Genomic DNA, 23,867 nt, shown 5'->3' on the forward strand with positions numbered 1-23,867 from the left:
TTTAATTACATAAGTTATTACAGTCCTGTTTTAAAGGAATCTTTTGGTTATATGTAAACACTATAAATTAGCTGTTTAAAAAATAATCATGTAAGACAAGTATGGCATTGACGTAGTTTAAAATCCAATAACTAGCCCTAAATCTGAATATTCTCACGGAAGAACAGCAAAAGCAGATACCAGTCTAATGCTACAGAGTAACATGCTGAAATTTTGACTTATTTGAAGAACCAGTGTTTCTTTGTGTTCCCTCCTTCTTTTGCTTTCATAAGATTTTCACCGTCAGCGCCCTAAGGAATGGGCCAACTAGTACTTACTATATGTGACAGGATAATATATGATATTTTGAGTGCTGCTGTTCTAATATTAAAAGCCATCTAAATTAAGTCTCCTAAATATGTACTGGTATAAGTTAAAATCCTGAGGAACCATAATCTGTTTACTTGATGGTTTTGGTTAACTGCAGTTTGATGTATGCAGAATGGTGTTTCATTTAAGGTCATTCTTAGTAAGGCATATTAAAAATAAATATAAAATTGACAACATAATATTTAGTTTCTTGCTACAAAATCTTAGGCAAAAAATATTTTTGCATGTAGTAATGGACATTATCCATTTGCTGGCTTACAGGAGTTAAAATTTGTGCATTAAGCTTAACTGCCCTTGTCAGAATGTGCCACTGTGCTATAATAGCGGTCCAAAGCTACATGCTAAAGATTTTGTTTCCATGCTCAAACACAGCTTGCACAAACTGCTTGAAGACTCTGTCCATGTAAGTGCACTTCCTTGGCCATATTCCTTCCAGAAAACCAATGTGACCTCCGCACGATGTCAGAACCAAAGCAACATTTGCGTTTTGTTTGGCAGTTTCTACTGGTATAGCTAAAACGGGAGGAAAAGAAGCAATAAGTCTGTATCCTTCTATGAAATGCCAGCCACTGAATAATGTCTCTTAAAAATTTCTCATATTATATATGAATAAATATGCACAACTTAAGCATATGCTTAAACCTACCACAGGACATAGAACCACAGCTGTATTAAAAGCCATTTTACTCTTCATCATTTACTCACCTTCCCTATGTGATTTTCCTGGCTGCTGCAAAAGTTTCAGAAATCATTTGGCTTCATCTTTCTTTCAGTCCCACTCATGGAGCAGCACCCATGTTAATGCATATGAATGATTTGGTATAAATAATATAAGTGAAAGGACAATCAAGCCTGTAGTTTTTAACCCATGTTGCAATATTCAACTTTGGAAAAACTGAGGAACTGATACCTTAATTGTGAATCCCATTCTTTTTGTAGGAGACTCCAAACACAAAACCTTTAATATCACAGTAAGGTTTTGTCTGTAAGATATCCTATCAGCTAATATTAAAGATTATCCTGGGTTATCATCATTGTATCTGATTTGCCATACATTTACACCTGCACATTTGGTGCACATCAGCAAACACACTGGGAGATGGTTCTTGCCCTTGAGGAGCTCATAATCTAAATACGCAAGGTAAACAGAAAAAGAGGAAGGGCACACAACTGCTCAAGGACACAAAAAGCTGCTCTGTGTCACCCAGTAGTTTAGTGGTTCTCTACTGAACAGTGACTGATAGAAAATTATTTCATTTAGAATTTAGATTATTAGACCAGATACTACGAGGATTTTTCTTTTGCTGGGTTAGCTCTCAGCTGGATCAGCTCCCTGATCTGCTTCCTCATGTTAATGCCAGTATGTGAATGGCAGCAGGCAGTCAGATGAGGACTGCGGTGAGGTGGCCCTTTTCGGTCACAGCCGACAGCTAGCTTAAACTCCTCTGTGAATGACACCTGAGATACGTGCTGATCTTGAAATGTGCTGGAGGGGGGAGGTTTCACTGCATCTTAGTTCAATATGCATAGGTGTCGAGCTTAATCAGTGCTCTCACCTGAGGAGTTCCCTTTGGGAAAGAAAATAAAGTTCAGGTAGTGCACGCTGACAACCGAGAAAGCCTATGACTTCATAAATGGTATTTCAGTGTGGCAGGATGACATTATTATCATATAAACTGACTGACACAACAGTGGAGCTTTATAGAGCTGTGGTGTTTGTGGTCTGGATATAAAAAATAACTTATTTAAGCTGCTTTCTCTGGAATTTTAAGAATGCTAGAAGTGCTCCTGAACAAGCAGAAAAATCCCAATACATTTCAGTGAAAAATGTCATTTGAAGTTCCAGTTTTCAAATAATAAACTTCATGGAAGGGGGGGGAATAATACAGATTTTTTGATTATTCAGGATTGACAGAGAAAACAACAGCAAAAGAAGACCTGCTTTGTCCAGACAGAAGGGAACAACAGGACTTTCACTGTATTGTCTAAAAAAAGTTCATGATTCCATAAGACAATAAATCTGCTTTTAGGTCATATCCTGCTAAAGTAAAAATGCTTTGGCACTACTACACGTTCATTATCCTTGAATAGTCATTATCCTTGCATATCACTACCTGCTTTATTGTGGAGTTCCTGACTTTCATTTGGGTGCTGCCAGGCTCATTGCGGTGTGCTTCAGCTGCTGATTTGCCTTCGTTTTCAGCAACTGGAAGTCCTTAGCCAGAGAAGGACGCCAGCCAGAGTACATCACATGAGATGGTGAATGCAATGACTACAATGAACAGCTGCGCAACTTAAAATCCATCACGGCAGAAGCGCTGGACCTGCAGAGTCGGGGCAGCAGCCTGTGCCTCACAGGTCCTTACAAGCAGTGCCTGGAAGGACATGTTCTGTTCCACTCCGGGGCCTCAGCAAGGATGCTAAACCAACCATATCTGTAGCAGTGTTCGTGTCTTTTATGAGCATTGTGATACAAGGTTCCTGCCTGTAACATAAGGTACTTGATTGTGCCCTGAATGGAGCACAGACTGAGCACCAGAGAGCAATGGGGATTGTCTTGTGGAGTACATGAGATTCTTAGCTGATCACTGCTATTCATTTCTTCCTCTCTTCCCCTCCTTTCAAAGCTGCAAGCATCCAAGTAGTCAATAGATTCCAGCACTTAGTGAGCAATTCTGATTCTTTACTAGGTGGAAGAAACTGTGCTTCTCACTGTCTGTACAAGAAATCCTTGACTTTTCTTTGTTCGGCTGGAAAACTGAAAATATTATATGCAGTCTCTGGGCTTTTTAAAGCAATGCTGAGGCAAGACTAAAAGAAGAGTCAATGAAATAAAAGCTTAGGGCCTGCCAGCCTTGACTGGGAAACAGCACAGGCTGAAAACAAGAGGTGCTGAAAACAATGTGTTAATTCTTGCAATCCAACACATGCATCATTTTCAGACTCCAGACTCAGCAAGTGCTCGTCTGGAGTTTTGTCTGACTTAATCTGCCCAGCAGTCTCTGATGTGGCTCCCTTGGATTCTGTGGATGGACACATTGCCGAGTACAAAGACAGTGGCTATGATTCACGTCAGCTTCTGCCGACTGCACAGGAATTTGCCCACTTCTCTGTACCAAGCCATCTGCTCCTCTCCCTCTAGTAGGGCATGGGCCACAGTAAAGAGAATCCTGATAGGGAAGAGGGGATCAGGCTCAAGCTTGAGCCCCCGTTCCTCCTTTAGATGACGAATTGCACTTTCCAGGTCTGTTTTGCATCCGCCTCCCTGGTCACTGAGAGGACTAACAGATAGGCTTATATGGAAGGGCATGGAGAAGAGTGTATAGGAAGAGACAGACTTGATCTCCAAGAATCACAGATAACATGAGAACTCCATCAACCCTAATGGTTTCAGGATGAGGTGGGTACTCGCCTGGACACACTTTTTCACTAGCTAAGACTGCAGAAACCTGATGTTTGTTCAGTTTGTCAGTCTGGCATCAAAGTGTAGAGAGAATTATCCTTTCTTGCTGAGAAAGTGGTTTGCTGGGGGTGTGGAAGGTAGATGTGCCAACCCAGCTGGGGAAGCCCTTATACACAAAGTTCCTTGCGACCGCTCCATACCTGTCATTCACAGGTTGCCAGAGTAATGATACTTCCCAAATCAGTTTGCTAGTGGTTAATTATTCATTCTCAAGCTAATTGGCAATACTGTAGTGGGTGCCATATGCTTCCTGCCTCCAGACAGTTCCAGCAGCTCACTCCTAGAAGCCTACCAGCACTCGGATGCTGGTTATCTTCTGTGCCAGGCAAGGTGTGAGCCACACACAGGTCTTTACGACCATGCTGAATTTCAGCCTGTTCTAACTAACATGCATTTACAACAGAATTCTGCTGCAGCACTGTGCTGAATACATTGTCATTTGCTTCCATCTGCAGTGAGGATTTTCAGTAGGTGCCAAGATGGACCTGCTGTTATCTCTCTGCTCTTACCTCCCCTGTGGTGAGCAGGAAAGCTTGCCCTTGACATAGTCGGTCTTGATACAGTTGGGTCACCGTTTGCATGAGTTTCTTGCTCTGCAGCTTCTCAGGAGAGAACTGAATATGTGTGTTGCTCTTCAGTGCCAAAATGCAAATGATGCTTGGCAGTGGCGTGGTACTTTTCTCAAGGCTGTTCCTAGGGACTGTTAGCCATCCACAAATAAACCCACAACGCAACAGAGAAAATTCTGCAATGTAAAGGGCAGATGAACGGAGCACTGGATGTGATGCACTCTAGGATATACGGTAGCCTGCCAAAAGACAGTACTCTTCGTTTTTGCCCACATGTAACCCTGTACCTACATTTCTACTGACCAAGATCTGCACTGCTCTTTGATCCAGCAGTCACAGACCTGTTATTTGTCATCTCAGAACTGCAATGTAAATTTATCTGTGCAGATTTACCTCGTTCAAAATCAATTAGTTGTATGTTCTTTGTGAAAAGTGTTTTTAAAAAAAAAAGAACAATAATACATGTGAAGCAGGATCAGCTTAAAAAGTAATAAATAACCAAACGTTCTGTTCCATTGTTTGGTCAATTTCTTCCAGTTCCTTCAACTCTTACCCTAATTATTATCCACCTGGCCATTCCTCGGCCATTTGGTCTCTCCAGACTTCATTCAACTGTGCTGTTTACATAATAGGATGCAAAATAATGCCTAAGAGCAATTACTCCAAGACTGGATTCAGAGAGACAGAAGAGGTTCAGAGAGTTCAATAACAAGTATAACTGAGCTTCAGACATACTCTTATTTGGCACATTGCATCAGGAGGGAGCTGGCATGGTAGTAGCTTCAAGGGCAGGCTTTCAGCTCGGGCACAACACTCACCAGCAGCAATTAGCTAAGCATTAGTCGAGTGAAATTTAATTCAGATGCCTAATACGCTGCTTAAAGTCTCTGAGGAGAAAAATGCCACTTCAGATGAAAAGTTAAATGTGACACTGATAATGAATCCTATCAGTCCAGCTTCTTGATTTATTTTTTCACACTTGCAAAATAAAAGGGCTTGACTTGGTTATATTACGTATTTCCTCAACCAATGACTTGTTTAAATTAGTTAACGTGAGAGAAGTGTCATGCAATAAAGAAAGCATTTGTTTTCATTAGTTAGTATTATGCAATATGGGAATTGCATTCCAGAACTGAACTACAGATACATCGGCTGCCAAGCTCTATGAACTTTAAACAGCACCATTAAGGAAGGATTGCCCATAAACTGTTTCTTCCTAGTACTGGATTGAGATCCAAAGGCACATTTTCACAATATATTCGAAAATAATTGCTGCTAAGTATAAAGTGTACCAAAAAGCTACATGAGAAGAAATGATCAGGTGGTAAGTCAACAGAGACAGGATCTGCACTTTTTAAGGAAAGTCTCTCTTTAGGTCCATATTGTGTAGTGGCAAAGCAGACCTGGGTTTGCATCCCCCAAGCTCTGTTATAGGAAGACATCTGTGTCTGGCTTTATAAAGGATATTTTAACACAAAGGAATTCTAGCACAACTTTCTCCCTAATAAGTTTTCTAGGCCTTTTTCCCAGCTGTTGGAAACTACAGCTACATACAGTAGAGATGGAGGGTAGCTTAAAAGCTGGTAGATATTACTGGGAGAGATGAGGCATGAAATAATCAGTCCCCAAAGACAATAAAAGGCTGGGGTCTGGCTCAGAAGAAATTCTGTGGCATTGAATCCATTACACAGTTGTGAGTAGAAACTGCCTCTGGTTGCCACGGGCTTACATGTGTCCATAAACTTGAGTCATAAAAAACAAGCAAGTTGCCAGAATAAAATCACCTCCCAGAGTAACACCAGCTCCTTATGTTTGCTAACATAAAACAGCCCACAAAAGTGTCAGGATGAATAAACTCCAGTAAATGATAGCAAAAGCCATAATTTCTAGGCTGCTAATCAGGGTGCTCCGTGTCTCCTGCCACCTCAACGTTGCACACTGCAGATGCGTAGCACAAAATAGGAGGCAAGGACAGACAGGCGGAACAGAGTCCCGCTATTAGCTGCATATCAGCATTGCCCTGGTGGCCCCTTCTAATGTAAACTTATCATGAGAAGGACAAGGGTTTGCAGCCAAAATCATTAACTCTGTAAACAAGTAATAAATTAATGCCTAACCACCCAAATATTTTCATGGAGAAAGGTTGGTTAGGGTAAGAGTTTAAGAGAGCATGGACAGTCATTACAACAGACTCTCAACACTTCTTGTTTCAGGTTCCTCGTGGTGCTCTGCCTCACTCCCTTCTACACTACAAGGCTTGTAAGGCATTCTAACAATAGGTTTGATACTTAATCTTACACAAAAGACCATCCCTATAATCCACTGTTCACCAAGACTTGTGTGTCTTTGAGAAACCAGCTCCAAGGGAGGAAAGATCTGCTACAGCTGTACTCCAGGGACTCAATCTTTTGGCCAGTGAGACTACACAATCACAGAACTACTGAGGCTCTAAGAAACCTCTTGAGATCATTTAGTCCAACCTCTCTTGCTCTAGCAGGGTTACCCAGGTTGCCCAGGACTGTGTCCAATCAGGTCTTGAGTATCTCCATAGATAGACACCCCACAACCTTCTATGGCAGTGTTTGACCACTCTCAGTAAAATAAATGTTTTCTTGTGTTCAGATTGAATTTCACAGGGTCAAGGTCAATGGTTGGCTCTTGAGAGCTGGAGGTTATATTCTAAACTGAAGAGACAAGGGTATCTGGGGTATTTGCACTAGCTTTAATCTAGCTAACAAAGGTCCCGGTCCCGCTGATAACAGGCCGCAAAAGGTTAACAAATCCTGCACGGACAGAGGCACACTGTCTGGTTCACTGTTGCTACTTGTGCTAACTAGCTAGCTTACTCCTGCCACATTTACTACTTCACTTTAGAACAGAAACCACAAACTGAGGCAGAACTAAACATATGGGTAAAGCCACTTTAAGACACTTTCTAAGACACTTCATGGCAGAAGCATGGCAGAGCAGATCACCCACCTTGCGGTACTATGGAGAAAGTCAACCTCAGGGTCGTAAGATTCATAAAAAGCTATCTTCAGAATCACTAGCCAGATTTTATAATTGGACACAGATTTTAGGGTCACAGCCCCATCCATTCTTATTTCCAGGACATTTTACACTTATAACAGAAACAGTAACTGGCCAATTTCAAGGAAAAAAAAAAAAATCCCACAGAGGCTAGTAAAAAGGAACTGTCTGAGAAAGTCCCTGAACCGGCGGATGCAGTATTCTGGAAGAATATTGCTGTGTTTGCCCAGATCTTATTTTTTTTAGGCGAATATAAGGGATAAGATAGTTTTGCTAATCCAGTCAGCATTTTGACCCTCATATTAGGTGGCTGTCATCTCTTTGTATTGTTCATGCATGGCAAGGATGCTTTTTGTTGAAGAGGAGAAGAAATCAGATTGTCTTCTTCTAGTGCACTCTATTGGAGTGGCCCTTTTCATGTCACATTTGTGTCTAACAGGTATTTGAACTATAAATAATAATGTAAGCGTGTGCATGTTTCTGTATGTGTTGTACATGCATACACAGACAAAACATACACAGAGAGTCTCTCCCAATTCTTTCATTCTTCTGCTTGTTCTAATCCTACTGATTTTAGTTTCATGACTCATTCTTGACTTGACAGAAAAAACTGAAAGAAATCAAGATAACTTTGTATTTAAAAGTGTCAGGTGTTCACTGCTGAAGACTGTCCCCTCAACCAGCTGTTCCATTATAGTGCCTCTCCTCTACACTAGCTTTTGTTCTCTCTTCTCAGACACTCTAACCAATAAACAGACTGCAGAACAAGTCTATCTTTTTAAGACAGTTAGCAACACGGTTTTGATCTTCAGATCAAAAGGAAAATGTTCATAGTGATCATGTTTGGCAGAAAACAGGAAAAAAGAGAAAACAAAGTTTTCAGTCTATCTGTTACTACTGATATTTCTGCTTCATCTTCTAGTTAGATTCTTATTAATTTCAGCGTGCCTCCTTCTAGGAGCTGGCGTTGTCTATATCTCTTCCTTTACCCCAGATTTTGGCCTACATGCTAACTTACATTTTTTCTTACTTTTGATTATCACACACTGTAGGTGGCACTGAGATCAACAGCTGAGGATTTCAAGTCATCTGAAAAACAAACAACTCCCTGACATTCTTTGTAGGGACTGGATTGAAAAATGGCAATAAAAAAATACTTATTTTTACTTTCATTGAACACTGAATGTCTAAAATCCAGACATCTGAATCCGAGTCCTTCATTATAGGCTCTCTTTGTATTTGATGAATAGAAATGGGTGCTTCTGAGAGGGCAAAACATCTGATATCTTCCTTACAGTGAAATAACTCACATTGTAAACGTGCTTATTTCTTGCTTTTCACTGTAAAGAGTCTACTAATGGCTAACGTTTTCCACCCCCTGTGCTTCTGCATTCTGTACTCATCGGGTCTCTCCATCATCAGCTGTTTACTGTGTCTTACACTGTAATTGCAAGACTGATTCATCCCTGGAGGTTTTGATCCTATATACAAGTAACATTCAAATATACCTCCACATATCGGCCCAAGTTCATTCTCAGAACTATGTAGTTTGTCTTAATGATTGCATATATAGATAAAGATATTTTTTAAAGCCTAAACGTACCATGGCCTGGTGAGAAAACATCATCCACAGAGTTTAGACACAACACTGGAATTCCTACTGACTTCAGCTTGCGACAGGGGCTAGCATCTTCATAGTAATCATCAATTGTACGGTAGCCAAACATGACAGAAGTGAACTGCTTATCAAATTCTCTAACAGTTCTAGCCTGAAATACAGAATTCAAACAGGGAACTATGTCAGCATTTGGACAACAGCATCCAGCTAAAGCAGAACTAACATTTTCACATACCTTCATCACGAGATCCATATCAAATAATTTCTCCAACATTTGTCGATGCCTAAAGGGAAAGAGAATAATTGGAGAGCTTAATTTTTGTTATATAAACAGATGCAGAAGTGCTCTACTTTACAGATAGATTTATAGAAGTGATTCCCTAACAAGAACATGGTTTTAATTTACTGTCATTAAAAACCTGTCTGGAACCCAAGAACAGAAGAATTGTTCATTCATATGCAGGCACATCCAGCAACATAGTAAAAATCTGAATAAGCCATGAAAAAGATGCCAAAGATAAGAAAACTAAATATTTTGGCATAGAAAATACACTCTAAATTTTTTAAGCAAAAGATGAACTAGTCCTTTCCATGCTTCTGCAGTCAACAGCAACTTAAAAGAATTACTATATATACACATATACTCAAAGTCAATAAGTGCATATCTAAAAATTTTTAAAAATCTGTTCACTTAATCCATAAATACAGAAGTACATTAGTCTTGTGCTGAGTCACTTGAGGAGCAGAGAAATTTAGTCACATTGATGGCAACATTTCTTGCAAAGATCCTTTCTATTTCAAAGCTTACAGAAGAATGCACACAGAACAGCTATGTGAAGTGTTGTTACAGCCTTAATTTTCCCAGTATTATTATACCTGCTGTAGATCTCATGTTAACATCTTCCACCTTGCTAAACAGTTCAGAATACAACTCACCTGCTGATAGAGGACTGTAGACAAGTAGTCAAGTAATAGTTGAAAAGAAGCCAGTTTAGTGGCTTCTCCAGAGATTCTACAGATTCAAAAACATTCCAACCCGCGGAGAAAATTGCAGCTGCCATTAAAGGAGTGTCTCTGCCAGTTTTGCCCAGGTAATTTAAAAGAAGCATGCTACAAAGAGAAATGAAAAACAGAAAACACATATACTATCAAATTGTTGGCTTCAATTTAAAGCAAATAAAACAATCAGCCACCGTTTTGTCTCGTTTTCAATAGTTCTTTGTATCAGCCCTACAGTTGTGCCTAATACTTCTAAAAGGTAGCCAGTGTAATCAACATATGACTCAAAAAGTTCGCTTTCGCTCTCTGCTGTCAACAGAGGAACCAAGTGCACTTGTGTAGAATGTGAGGAGGAGTGCATTTAGAAACAAATAGAGATGAACTAGCCTTATTCACATCACTAAAAGGGAGGAAAAGGCAAATAAATATCTCTTACTCATGGAGCAGGTATTCCCAAGTTGTTAGTAAGTTTTACCATCTTACAAGCTCTTAGTCTTCTTGAACTGATAAACGTGATCAGTGTGCTTGACAAATGCAAGCTGCCCCTGGTATGCCTGCCTCACTACAAATCTGTCTTTTGACACCTCACACGTATGAGAGAACACAGCTGTTTTTTAACACACAGTATGTAAAGAATGAAGTGTTGGATAATAAGCAAAACAAGCTAAATAAAATTACGAGTCAAATAAATGGCTTAAGTCTTCCCTTTCTGACCAGTTACAACCTACAGTCTCTACTGCTGATGTATAGTTACATTGATAAAAGGGGAGAGTTCATCATGCCTTCAAATGCAAAAACATTAAAATAGCAGGAAGAGAGTAGGAGAAAAATACTAACAGAAAAGCTGTAAGTCTTACTTTACTTCCTGAGACTCCAGCATTTTAATACTAAGCCTTTAACTCAAAACATTATAGGTTCAACAACTTAGTATAACTCCCTGGACCACCAACACTGTACCTTGGCTTCATCTACCATACTCCAGGAGACAGCAACCTTGAGCAAAGACATTATGAACCAGGCTGCCATCACAGAGACTTTATCCTACCACTGGACTACCTTCCAGATCATAGGAGAGCAGTGCAAAAGGGAAAACAATCTTTGGTATTACTGAAGATTTGCCAGTTGGTAGGAACCAGCCGGAAAAGAACAGCAAACAGCACTTGAGAGTGGGCTCCTGCCATCAGCTCACACAGCTAAACCCAATGAGGAAAGTCACCTGTGGCACATACAGGAGTTAGGCAGCATATGTTCCCTCTCACCCACAGAGGAGGAAGAACCTGTGAGTCACCAGTCCATATATTGTAAGCACATTGAACCATAAACCAATTAAAAAACAACTTGCAGTAGCAGGAGAAGCCACTTCTCTAATAGAATTCACAGAGTGTATGTATTAGGAGGAAGGTTTAGGAATCTTTATGCTAGAAAACAAATTCCCTTTCTACAAGACATCCTGAAGATCAGTAGAACCAGTGGGCTTTCATTTTTCATTTATATTTACACCTTTGTGAAGTGAATGTTTATTTTTCTTCTTAATTGGGCAAATGTGTCCTATGTAGATTAGGTGGCTACTCAGAAATTTTTGAAAAGGGATAGATAATAAAAACGGTTGTAAGATTAAGAGAAGTGGATGACTCACAATATGCGCCAGGTGAGATCTCTGTTCCTGCTTAATTTTAAACATGGAAGTGCTCCAATTCATTTTGAAGCATGGAAACAGCCCCCATGTGGCTGATGAGACACTCTTCCAGTTTTCTGTACAACTAAGCATATGCTTTCTCTCTGTGGTTCACGACTTAAAAACATACTGGAGGAAGAAGGTGTAACATCTTGCCTAAAATCACCCAGTGGTGGTGGTGAGGTAAAAACCGGGAATACAGCACAGATCCCCTGTGCCATACTAACAGATTTCACCACTGTTTAGGATACCGTAACTAGGTTAAACCAAGGACAGAAATGACACTAAAGGCTGAACCGGCCTTTTGTACCAGTCCCAGAGCTGCTAGCTTCTATTGCACTTTCAGCCCCGTAAACCTAGTGCTTCATTTACTGCTCCCTGGCCCTCTTAGTTGTAGCATCATGTTGCACTACACATGAAGAACTGCTACACTTTAAATCATTGAAACAAGCCTCTACTGCAGATGCTTCATTGGCTTTCACCACTTCCAGTGAAACATGGTTTTGCAATACATCATGTTATTTCATGTTTTGCATGCAAAGAAGCCTGAGCTGGGGAAACACAGCATCACGCCAAGGGAGATAAAAGCCAACGGGTTTGCTAACCTTGTGAAGAAGAGTTTTGAAGTAGATCTGTCAAGGGATGGAGAGCAAAGCAAAGGCCCCGCAGGCCCTGATGAAGCACCCAAGGAATAGCATAATGGGGGACGTTCTCACAAATCCCTGAGAAAGCAGCATGACTGCAGCCCCCTATGTACATAAACACACAGCTGGGGGAAAAACAGTAGGAATTAGATCTCTGCATAGCCACAGAAGTTTATTGGATCACAGAGACTTGGAGGGCTCACAGGTAGACAAGGCTATGTTATGATGGATGCAGAAGATGTTATTCAAACACGTGGAACCCTTCCTTGGTATAGGTTATAAGCCAATTCAGAACTAATAGGTCAAAATCAGATAGGAGGCTAATGAAGGGTGTATCACGGTGAGTGTCTGCTATAGACGTCCTTATCAGGAGGAGGAATTAGAGAATCCAAGTCTTTGGACAGCTCAAAGAAGCTTCATAATCACCGGACACAGGGAACTGCAATCATCTCAACATCAGCTCCATCAACACAGCAAGGCACAAGCAGGCCAAATTTCTGAAGAGTACTGACAACAATGTTGTGATACATGATCAATGGCCCAAATAAGGAAACTGTTCTATGGATCCGCTACTCACATGTAAGGAAGAACCCAGCAGGTATGGGAAGGTACAAAACACTCTTGGCCACTAAGATTATTTGATTATTTACCTTCTTATCCTTCATATGCTTGGAAATGGCTTCCAGAGGATCTTGCCAAAAAGCTGAGGTTAGGCTGACCAGCCTCTATTCCTTCCTCAGACCACTGTTCAACAGAGCAGGGAACCTAGTGATAAAAGATTTATAAAAGCCCAGGGCTATCCTGGTCTTCCCTGTCTTTATGGCTGAGGTCTGCTTTCAGGCCTTCCAGGTCCCTGTGCGTGTGGAGAGTGTGTTGTTATTACTCATGGCAGAGGAAGATTGAGTTAGGACCCAGTTATGCAAACTGGACGCAGATCTGTCAGTGGGACCAGGTGAGGCGAACCAAGAGCTCCAGAGGGAGGCAGCCTATGTCACAGTGATACTGCTCTCTTTGACTTTTGAAAGGTTGCAGCATTGTGGGATATACCTGATGCCTAGGAAAAAAGGCATCCATCTACAAGAATAGCAAGGAGAAGGAAATACAGGCTGGTCAGCCTAACCTCAGTGCTTTGGGAATATCCTCTGGAAGGCATTTCCAAGCCTGTAAAGGTAAAGAAGGTGACTGATAACAGGCAGCATGCATTTACCAAGGCCAAACACAACCTGGTTGCCTTCTGTTATGAGCTGACTTTGTTGGTTAGGGAAAAGGAGTGTATGTTGCTTATTTTGACTTTAGCAAAGCTTTTGACAGTCTTACATCATCTCGATGTAGCCAAATTGGAGTGGAAAACTGACTAGACCACTAGGCTCAGAGAGCTGTGATTAGGAACTTGAAGTCCAACTGGAGTGGTTGGACCAGTTACTAGTAGTATTCCTCATGGAATCAATACTGGGGCCAATACTGTGCAATGTCTTAATTAATTGGATGATGAGATGAAGGCACCCTTAGTAAGCTTGCAGGTCAAACTGTGGGGACTGGCTGGGGGAAGCCAGTCTGAGGGACCTCAACAGGTTGGAGAAATGGGCTGGCAGAAACCTCATGAAGTTCAACATTGCAGATGCAAAGTCCTGCACCTAGGACAGATTAATGACTGCCTAGAGAGCACCTCTGCCAGAAAAGACGAGGGCAAACTGAACATGACTTAGCAAGGCACCCTTGCAGCAATGAAGGCAACTAATGGCATACTGTGCTTTGTTAGTAAGAAAAAAACAAGCAAGTCTAGGGAAGAAGTTAAGTCCCTGTATTTGGCTCTTACAAGATTGTGTCTGAGTACTGTACCAAATTTTAGGTTTCCCAGTAAGAAAGACACTGACATACTGGAATGATTCCTATGTCTTCATACTTCACTAGCAAAATACCAACAACACAAATGGAAAAAAGAACAGCCTGAATTAAAAGGCTTCCAAGTTACTGATTTAATGGGTTATCATAACTATGTTGCTTGAACAAATCTGTATTTATCCCAAAGCTCCTACAAGTTGTTACTATATTAATGTCAATATGCAGGGCTATATCAGCCCACCCTTCATAAAATTCATCAGAAAGACCAGAAGTCTCAGGAAGTTACCACGGTGTCTGCAGTATTGCTAATGGAAGTTCTCCTCTCCTACGATTTCTGGTAGAGGCGGTCTGAACATTTCTTCTAGCTTCTAGCAGCGATTTTTCTAAGCAACTGTGCTATCATTGTCTGTTCTAGCTGTGCCTTCTGGCGAAAAGCCAGGACACAGCAAGTCTTAATACCACATGCTACATCAACCCATTCTGGTTCCAACAACAATACTACTTCCTGCTTCTGAGCCAAACAGAGCAGATACTCAACAACTCTTCCAGCTTAACCTACCCACACACTGCAGAACCCAAACAGACTGAAGATAAATCTTGTAATTTCCAGAGGTTGCTAAGAAACATTGTATGTTAGCTCTAGTTCCTATTTTTTATTCCCGTGCTCCAAAGACAGCCTCCATAGTTTCCAAAGACTCTATCGTCCACCTGTTTGGCTGTCAATCTGCCTGTCAGTGTTTCTTGCCTTTCTCCACCCCCCCAAGTTTTGAATGTTGGACAATTTCAACCTTCCCTGACACAGAGCTAAAAGCCTCCAAGATGTTCAGTTTCTAAAAGTTTTCTTGAATACTAACTGTGTGAGACAGATCCAGCTAGCTGCAGTTCAGCAAGTAACACAAGTATCACAGAGGGATAATTTACAATCAGGCTACAACAGTCGTATTTTACCATCATAGTTAAGCTGAGACTTGTGTTACATAATACCTTACCCTCCCATAGAAACACCGGCTGCCATGAACGGAGCTGAGGGGTGCAAGCCGTGTACATGATGGATAACGGCCTCTAAATCCTCTGTGTTAGCTGCACAGTAAGTCCTTGGTGTCTGTAAGGAGTCAGAGGGGAAAAAATGCCATCATAAGCTTTTGTATTATCCTTTAAGGACAAAGCAAACTGAACAGAGGATCATTTATATAACAAGATAAATTTAGCATTTATTGTGAAGCTGCGCTAAATGGCAAATATAAACCCAGAGCATTTCAAGGGGAGGTGGAGGAAGAAGTCATACTTCTAATCATTACAAAAATAAAACAGGTGACAAATATCTTCAGTATCTGCAATCTCCAGGTCATTAGACAAAATGTGAACACAGAGCACCGAGCTAAACTAGATAGAACTAGATCAGAACTAGATAGGTACTGATATTTTTAAAATACCCTGAGGAAATGGAAACACATTGTAAAGGCTGCAATTTACAGAAAAGCAAGTTATAATGACAATTTTACCATCTTGATCCACATCTAAAAGAAAATATTTGATTTCAAGTTCTGTCAGCTAGCATTTGAAAAGTAGCCAGTATTTAGATTCTACACATAATATAAGTAAATAAATAAGTAAATTCCTAAAAGCTGGGGTGCTTTCTACACACAAGTAAATAAATAAGTAAATTCCTAAAAAACTGGGGTGCTGTTTATCTAATCTGCTAAAATATTATGTTAACTAAAGCAATGAAACAGATAGATTATCCGTTCTCTCTCTACCATCAGCATCTTTTCAAATCTTGAATTGAGACTTGGAATGACTTCCAGAGCCATCACTGAGATTTGAGTAACCCCTTTGCTCCTTTTGTCAGATAAGCACAGGCACCTGCTACAGGCCACAGCCTGCGGAGCCATGTGGAGCAGTATAAGAGAGATTAAGCCCTTTTGGGTACAATAAGAATTACAGCAAAATAAGTTTTTTTCTAATGGTGTTCGCTAGATTTCATATACAGCAAAAGAGAGCTTCTATCTATAGAGTTGCTACTAACGTGTTACGTACCTTGACTTAACTCTAGGTAGTGGCTGGCCTGCCAAAATTCAGTACAAACGTTACAAGTAAACATAAAAATACCTAATTATAAGTGAATTGAACTTATTTGTCACCTGAAGCAACAATGTATTTTAAGGTGTGTTTTTGTAATTGCTTTCAGTTAACAGCCTGGATATTTGTAGGCAATTTTAACCAGTTTAATTAGATGAAACTAATTACTTAAAATACATCTAACAAGCATATTGAAATGTCGAAGTCAAAGAGTAAAAGAAAAGTAAAGCTAAACCTGAATAATTAAAACTCAAAACATTTTTAATTTCCATTTATGTTGCATTGCCAATTCTCATCCACATGATTCACTCTTCACTGTTTTACACACTATGAATTACAAGCAATGTGAATGTGTTTTGTTTTAACTAAATTGTCAAGATTACAAGGAAAATATGTTATTTTTGCTAACTAGGGTCTAATGTATTCTAAGTGAAAGTATATTTGATTAGAAGTTTATAAAACTAGAGAGATATATTTTAATTTCAGTTAATTCTTGACACTTTATCTAGTCATGGAATGGAGATATTTTAAAACACCATCTTGGCTCACGTTGACTGTGGTCAATCTAATATCCTTAAGAGTACTTCGCAGTATCTTTCAATAACAAACAAGAACAGCATTTTAAAACTGATTCTTTAAATAGCTATTATTTGGTGTAAATTTGAACCTATCTTTAAAAAGACTAGAAAAATAACTACTTGTATGACTAATTTCTACCGTGGTGCTCGCTATTAACTAGGGATTTTATATTAAAGTATAAAATAACTTTGCAGAAAACGTGGTTATTTCAGCTGGTTTGCTTCACAGTAAGGTTTTATAAAGCTTAAAGATGTAAATCCGATTACAGTAAAATACACACAATGCATCTAAACAAGAGATCTTTTCTCTTAACGATTCAGAAATTCATCAATAAGGACTTTGTGCATCACAAAACTGCTTTGTAGATCCATCTCGAAAAGTATGCAGAAAACTACTCTTAATGTGGCAATATTTGCATTGAAATGCTTTATCTGATTATGGGAAAACATTCTGAGCTTTTTAAAGTTTGAAATCAGAGGATTAAAAAATGCAAAACAATACCGAGTATTATGCACATTCATTCCAGCTGCAGAACCGTCAACAAAACACATATGAAGAAACAAAGCTTGTTCAGCAATATTTCATCATGCCTTGTCCCTAGTTGCAGAAAACACTTAGCTTCACGACTTTGTCATTTGTGGAATTACCAGTTATTTCTATGGCATGATATGTCTGTCTCAAAGACAAAAAAAATCTTTTGTAGCCGAGTTTGTGTTGTAATTGTTGAGAAAAATACAAGAACATGTTTAACCTTTAGGGTATGGCTATCCATATAAATCCAGTTCATTAATTCAATACACGTCAATTTTAACAGCACATTTCCTGGATGTATGCATTTTAGATAGTGTAGTACTTTTTGAAAGAAAAGTGTAAGGATTGCTCATTTTAATGTTACAGGTATTAATGTTTTAAATTATTTCCTAAAATTAAATGTTCACAAAAATTGTGTGCTGACCAGTTGGCCTCTTTGAGTTTTAAAAATAAAAGATTAATATTGGCACATGATTGATTTACCAGATTGACTAGATTATCTCGCCTGCATTTTCAATACATCCTATGAGTTTCTCTCATTTAAATCCAGACACAAAGATAGACACAAATGATTCCATATATATGGCTTATAACTGAGAGATGTTTATCATAGAAGTCATCCTTACCAAAAGATCCTCACCAGCAATTCCCCGATTGTTAAAAACCACGCATCTAAAAATCGAGACAGTAAATTCAGTTATTCGCATTACTCATTCCACTAAAGATAAACACAGCAAAACATGAAAAAGTGTAAAGAAAACTGAGCCAGTTCTACAAATAAGGTCAGCACAAAAATATTTACGGTCCTACAGATCCTAAACTCTGACCTATGAGGAACAACCTTTATACCAAAATGGACCTCGCTGAAGTCAGGGGGGCTCTCTACGAGCTCCGTGATGTGCCGGTCGAGGCCAGACTGCAGGACGAGAGTCCTGGGGAGTACCTGAGGCTGGGACAGGCACCTCTTTCTGCCAGCAGCACCCTGAGCTGACCATGTGGGAGCTGTGAGCTCCGCCAGCTGAGCCTGCAGCAGTGCTCTGGAAGGCAACGTCAGAGATCTGCGCGGAGGCATCCTCTGAAGCTGCGTAATTGTGTTAAGCAGCAAGACATGAGCCAAATCAAAATTATAATGGCAGCTGCATCTAAGCTGCAGGTTCTTGGGGGTGGGATTCTATTTGTCTGGTATAGGAGAAAATTCTGTTCTCTCTAGGCTGGTGGGAGTCTCTGAATTTTCTAGCAATATTACCATGATTTAAGGATCTATGCTTTCTTAATTAATCTTACTCTTCTATTACTCTACCATGCCACTGTAATAATTTTGTTAAATAATGCATACATACTGTAGATGGGTTAAAGGCATGAAAAATTATTTTGGTATTTTCCTCAAATGCTGCTGTTTAAAAAAAATAAATTATAGTATTCTGTTGAAATCTGACCTAAAGCTCTCCTTTTTAATGCTGTACCTTCTTTTATGATCAAATGCAGATTATTTCTTTCAGGAATACTTAAAAAATTAGTAGTAAGAAGCTGTTGATTTGAGGACTTTCCTCTCTTGCTATTTTTGATTTCTAAGTTTTAAGGTGATTTTAAAAGTACTTTGAAAAGATAAAGTGCAACTTCACTGTCATAATTTAGTAAAGCACTTATCCAAACTTCCAAACAGAGAAGAGATAGCCAGATAGATAGATAAAAGCTTGAAGAGCTTATTACAATCAGTACCAGAAGCCAATCTGCAAAGAGAAAATGTAATATTCCAAATACAGATCCTAGAACAACGACAACTTATTTTAAAGCACAGCAGCAGCAATATGATTACATAAGGGAATCTACTCATTGACTAATCCACTTATTTACCCAACTCTGACCAGAAGCCTCAATAACAAAACTAAATTAAGCAGTGACAATTAAAAGGTGAAAAACCTCTTCCTTAACTATCACCAGTAAGAGCAAGCTAGCTGTCCTCTCTCTGTACTCGGGAATTTGAGCCTGATGAATCAAGCAATTTCGGCATTCAGAAGCTGACCTCCTCCAAGGCCTGCTGCCAGCAACCCTTCCACATCAGACTTCTTGGAGCTGAACACAAATCCTTTCTCTAGAAAGTGTAAAGGTAACACAATTGCTGATACTATAATTTAAGAAGCAGCAGCAAAGGCATCCACAGACTCAGCTTGCTTTCACTGCAGTCTTTGGGGCACATCTGTAGACACTAAAACAGCCCTTCTGAAAGTACTGCCTGTTACATAATTCTACTATTATTATTACTACTAATACTTTATTACATAAACTAATGTCTTTAGATCTCATTTGCCTTAGGAAGGCATCTTACCCATACACATAACTTATGTTTGATCTTATTAGAAGAAGCAAAATACTGGCACCTATATCCCAGCGTTTCGCTTTGATGGATCATATGAAGAATGTAGGACTCCTTGCTCGTTCCTGTCAGGCCAGGCAATAACAGGACAGTGGGTCTTGTGCTAGCATCCGGATAATATAAGCTGCCATCATTATCAAACCAATCCAACGAAATCTGTCCTCCATCTGCTGTTTTAATGAGCTCGCTGAAAGGCACATTTCAAGACAACACTGATTAGATTGAAAAATATATGTATACTATTAAGAGCGCTTGCAGTGTACAAATTACCAGGTATTCTGCATTTTAAATTGCATTTTAATACTCCCAAGTGCCGCCTAACTAAGTATGTTTACCGTTCCAAAAGAGCCACATCTACAGCTGACATGAGTTAGCGCAGTCAATTTGTGGAGCAATTCCTGTCCACAGTAAATGAAGAGCTGGCCCTTCATGAATTGCTGCTGATACACTGGAAGCTTATAACTACTGTGGTTTTGGGCACTGCCTTCTGTTTTATACACTCTTGTGCACTGCAGATTTTCTTTGGATCGTCTGAGAATCTTTTGATATTTTTAATAGTACACTGGGCAATGTGTTAAACGTTTATCTTTTTTTTCTCATTATTCAAAGAATCAGCACGTATAATGGATGGCACTTTGTTATGCTTTAAAGATGCAGAACACAGACATGCACTACTGTATCTTTCACCCTGTATTTCCAGAGACTTTGCTAGAATGCACTCTTAAACCATGTCTTAAGAATGCAGCAAGTACTATAATATTCCAGGCTAAGCATGCATTAAACAGTGATAAGAAGGTTTCATTCTTTTTTTAAAAAAACATACAGCATCTTCCCTCTTCCTGGCAATGAAGACACTGTACGAGAGAGATGGCATAGGAACCACCAAAATGTAAGCCTATCTTGCATTTGATTTTTCATCAAGTGATGCAAGTCGTGATAGGATCTACTCCAGATTTTAAAGCTCATCTGCCCTGTTGGACTCATTAGCTCAGCTTTGCCCATTTTCAGTAATGGGAAGCAAATGCAGTGCTGGTGTGTACTGCCAACACAATCTCAAATGGTGCAAAATAAGCACTGCCCCATGGAACTATGTTTCTTCCCTCACAAACCTTCAAATAGAGAGTATACAAGAAGTGCTAGAAAAAGTGGACATGGCCATGCCACTGAAATGTTTCCTAGTTACTAAAACTAAGGGAAGCTGCTAAGTGCTAAATCTATTCTACCATGCAAACAGAGCTGAAACAACTTGTGCTGCATCCAGGTTCCGGCGCATAAAAGTACTTCTGCTTAGGTCTTGTGCCAAACGCCTCATTTGCCAGACTAAGTCTCATTTCTGTGTGAGAGAGAGCAGCTGAGGACAAACACTAAATATAAGGGGGTTTTCCCTCTTAGAATTTAGGTATAAGAGAAGACAACATAAACCCCACAGGCAAAAGTCACTCTGAAAATCCCAGAAGTTTTATATATGCAAAACAATGCCGAATGCAGCCATGCCATGGTTAAGGTGGAACATGTTGGTTCAATGAACAGACACAGTGACTGCATGACCTTTGCAAAATAATGGCATTCAAATACCAGAATATTTGATACACCAGATGACTGTGCTGCCATCCAGAGGGACTCAACAGGTTGGAGAAACGGGCAGAGGGGAACTCTATGAAGTACAGAGAGCGGAAGTGGAAAGTCCTGGACCTGGGAAGGAATAACCCTGTGCACCAGCACAGACTGGGGGCTGACCATCTGGAAAGCAGCTTGACAGAAAAGGATGCAAGGGTCCTGGTGGACACTATGTTGAATACAAGCCAGCAATGCGCTGTCTCAGGGATGAAGACCAAGAGCCTCCTGGGCTGCATTAAGAGAAGCATCGCCAGCAGGTCGAGAGAGATGATCTTTCCCCTCTATTGAGCACTGGTGAGGGCACGCCTGGAGTATTGAGTCCATTTCTGAGCTCCCCAGTACAAGGGAGATGTCGACATATTGGAGAGAGACCAGCAAAGGGCCATAACGATAGCGAAGGGACTTAAGAATATCACCTGTGAGGAAAGACTGAGGGAGCTGGGGCTGCTCAGCTTGGAAAAGGCATTTAAATTCCTGAAGGGAGAGTGCAAAGAGGATGGAGCCAGGCTCTCGTCAGTGGTGCCCAGTGACAGGACTAGAGGCAATGGGCACAAACTGAAACACAGGAGGTTCCCTCCGAACATCAGGAAACCCTTTTTCACTGTGAAGGTGACTGAACACTGACACAGGTTGCCCAGGGACGTTGTGGAGTCACCATCCCAAGGGATATTCAAGAGCTGTCTGGGCACAACCCAGAGCAACTGGCTCTATCTAGGTGGCCCTGCTTGAGCAGAGTGGTTGGATAAGGTGACCTCCAGAGGTCCTTTCTGACCTCAATCACTGTGTGATCCTGTGAACATATAATCACATCAGTTCCTATACTGTCATCAATATTTCAGGGCTCCAAAACTCTCTGAGCTAAAAAAAGACCATTTGTGAACCTTGACCTTTTAATCCTACTGTATACTGAATTCAGGATAGAGACGGTTCCAAGTCTACAATGAAGTTGTAAAGGTGGGCATAAAGCAAAAAAATGGGCACAAGCTTGAGAAATGTTGGTAGCTGTGACATAGTCAGAGTAAGGCAACTGCTGGCTACCAAATCAATCACTTTCCAGAAGAAAGGCACTTACTTTCTGTACTGTACTTGGGGTCTAGAGGTGATAAAGGGACGCAGGAGTGTCTGCACCCGACCTTCCCAGCACCAAATCGTTGGATAGTAAGTTTCTGTCACAACAGGGCAATATTCCTCGAGAAAGCGGCAGAAACGATCGTTGCTGGCCACCAGCTGGGGTTTCTAGGAAGAGAGATTGCAGTGAGGCATAGGCATTCGTATAAAACAAACTAACAAAGAAAGAAAGAAATGAAAGCTTGTTTAAATCTCTCCCAGTAAACAGATTTCTTTCTTGTAATCATTTGCAGTATTTTTTCCTTTCGTGATAGATAAATAAGCCAAACAAAACAAAGTGCCAAAATAGCCAACTGAAAAGTGAAACTCACTAAATGTAAGGGATTCCTTACCTATTTCTAATAATACGCTGTTCCAGCTCTAATTTTACCAGCATTGTGTCTTTCACTGACAAATCAAAGCCACACTGTTTCATAGCAAGTGAGAAAGATTTTACTGAGTCAACTTTCTTGCACCGTACAGAAATGGTGCTTAATCCATGTACTTTGACTGTGTACCTGCAGAACCTATTTTAACCTGGGAGGACACTCCTCCTCCCATCTCAAACTACAGTACACAACTGCATTGGTCACTCATCTCTAATAATGCTCTGCATAGACATTTTTCTTACAGTTTTCGTCTGTATACCAATTAACATGGAAATCCCTGTACACCAAACATCTCACATTTTAGCAACCACATTTTTAAACTTCTCTCTTACGCTGTCTCTCCAACATGCAAGCATTTATAGGATAGCAAGAGATGCTTTGAAGAAAACCATTGCACCTACACAGCAGCACTGGTACGTCCTCCTGACCCTTCATCTTTCTCCTCTGATGAAAATCAAGTACCCTCTTCTCGATGAAGAAGGCGGCTATGTTCTCAGCGGTTCTGTGAAGGGCTGTGGCAACACGCATGTCTTCAGCAATCGCAAATCTTGATATGCACATGGTTTCCAGTCGATTAAGCATTCTATGAGGTGCTCGCACCACGGGACTGCCTTAGGATCAGATCAGGATCGCACCGTATCCAAGCAATTTGCGAATGCCCAAATTTATCTGTGAAACCACTACTGATGAGGAGATGTACAAGAATGTCCTAGCCCCAAAACGCTCCACCAGCAGCTCTAGAGGTATTTACGATGGTACCAAATACAGATGCCAGGGCAGAAAACTACTTTTATCACCTGCCCTGTCAGCGAACCCAAGAGGTTGTTTTTTCTGTTGCGGAGGGAGGGCACCTGACCATCCTTTCCAAACCACCTCCGCGCTGCCAAGTTCTCCGGCTGGTACAGCTGCATTTTGGTGACGCCCGAGGCCAGAGCCCCTTCCCCAGCCGGGCCGGGCACGGCGGGAGGAGCAGGGGTCCCCG

The 23,867-nt window shown here is 40.5% G+C and overlaps 1 protein-coding gene across 1 annotated transcript; it reads right to left on the reverse strand.

Annotated features, from left to right (window-relative positions):
- Positions 1-290: 290 nt before the first annotated feature.
- Positions 291-23,446, reverse strand: LOC104279326 (abhydrolase domain-containing protein 3-like). Its single transcript, XM_009876566.1, is given in 10 exon segments — positions 291-882; positions 9,035-9,200; positions 9,285-9,333; positions 9,986-10,159; positions 15,199-15,311; positions 18,025-18,070; positions 19,777-19,959; positions 22,462-22,625; positions 22,628-22,672; positions 23,348-23,446. Coding segments are annotated over 10 exon segments (1,218 nt in total). The 3' UTR covers positions 291-703.
- Between the last annotated feature and the right edge of the window lie 421 nt (positions 23,447-23,867).

Source organism: Apaloderma vittatum, unplaced genomic scaffold (genome assembly GCF_000703405.1).
Source record: "Apaloderma vittatum isolate BGI_N311 unplaced genomic scaffold, ASM70340v1 scaffold41849, whole genome shotgun sequence".
NCBI classification, from domain to species: domain Eukaryota; kingdom Metazoa; phylum Chordata; class Aves; order Trogoniformes; family Trogonidae; genus Apaloderma; species Apaloderma vittatum.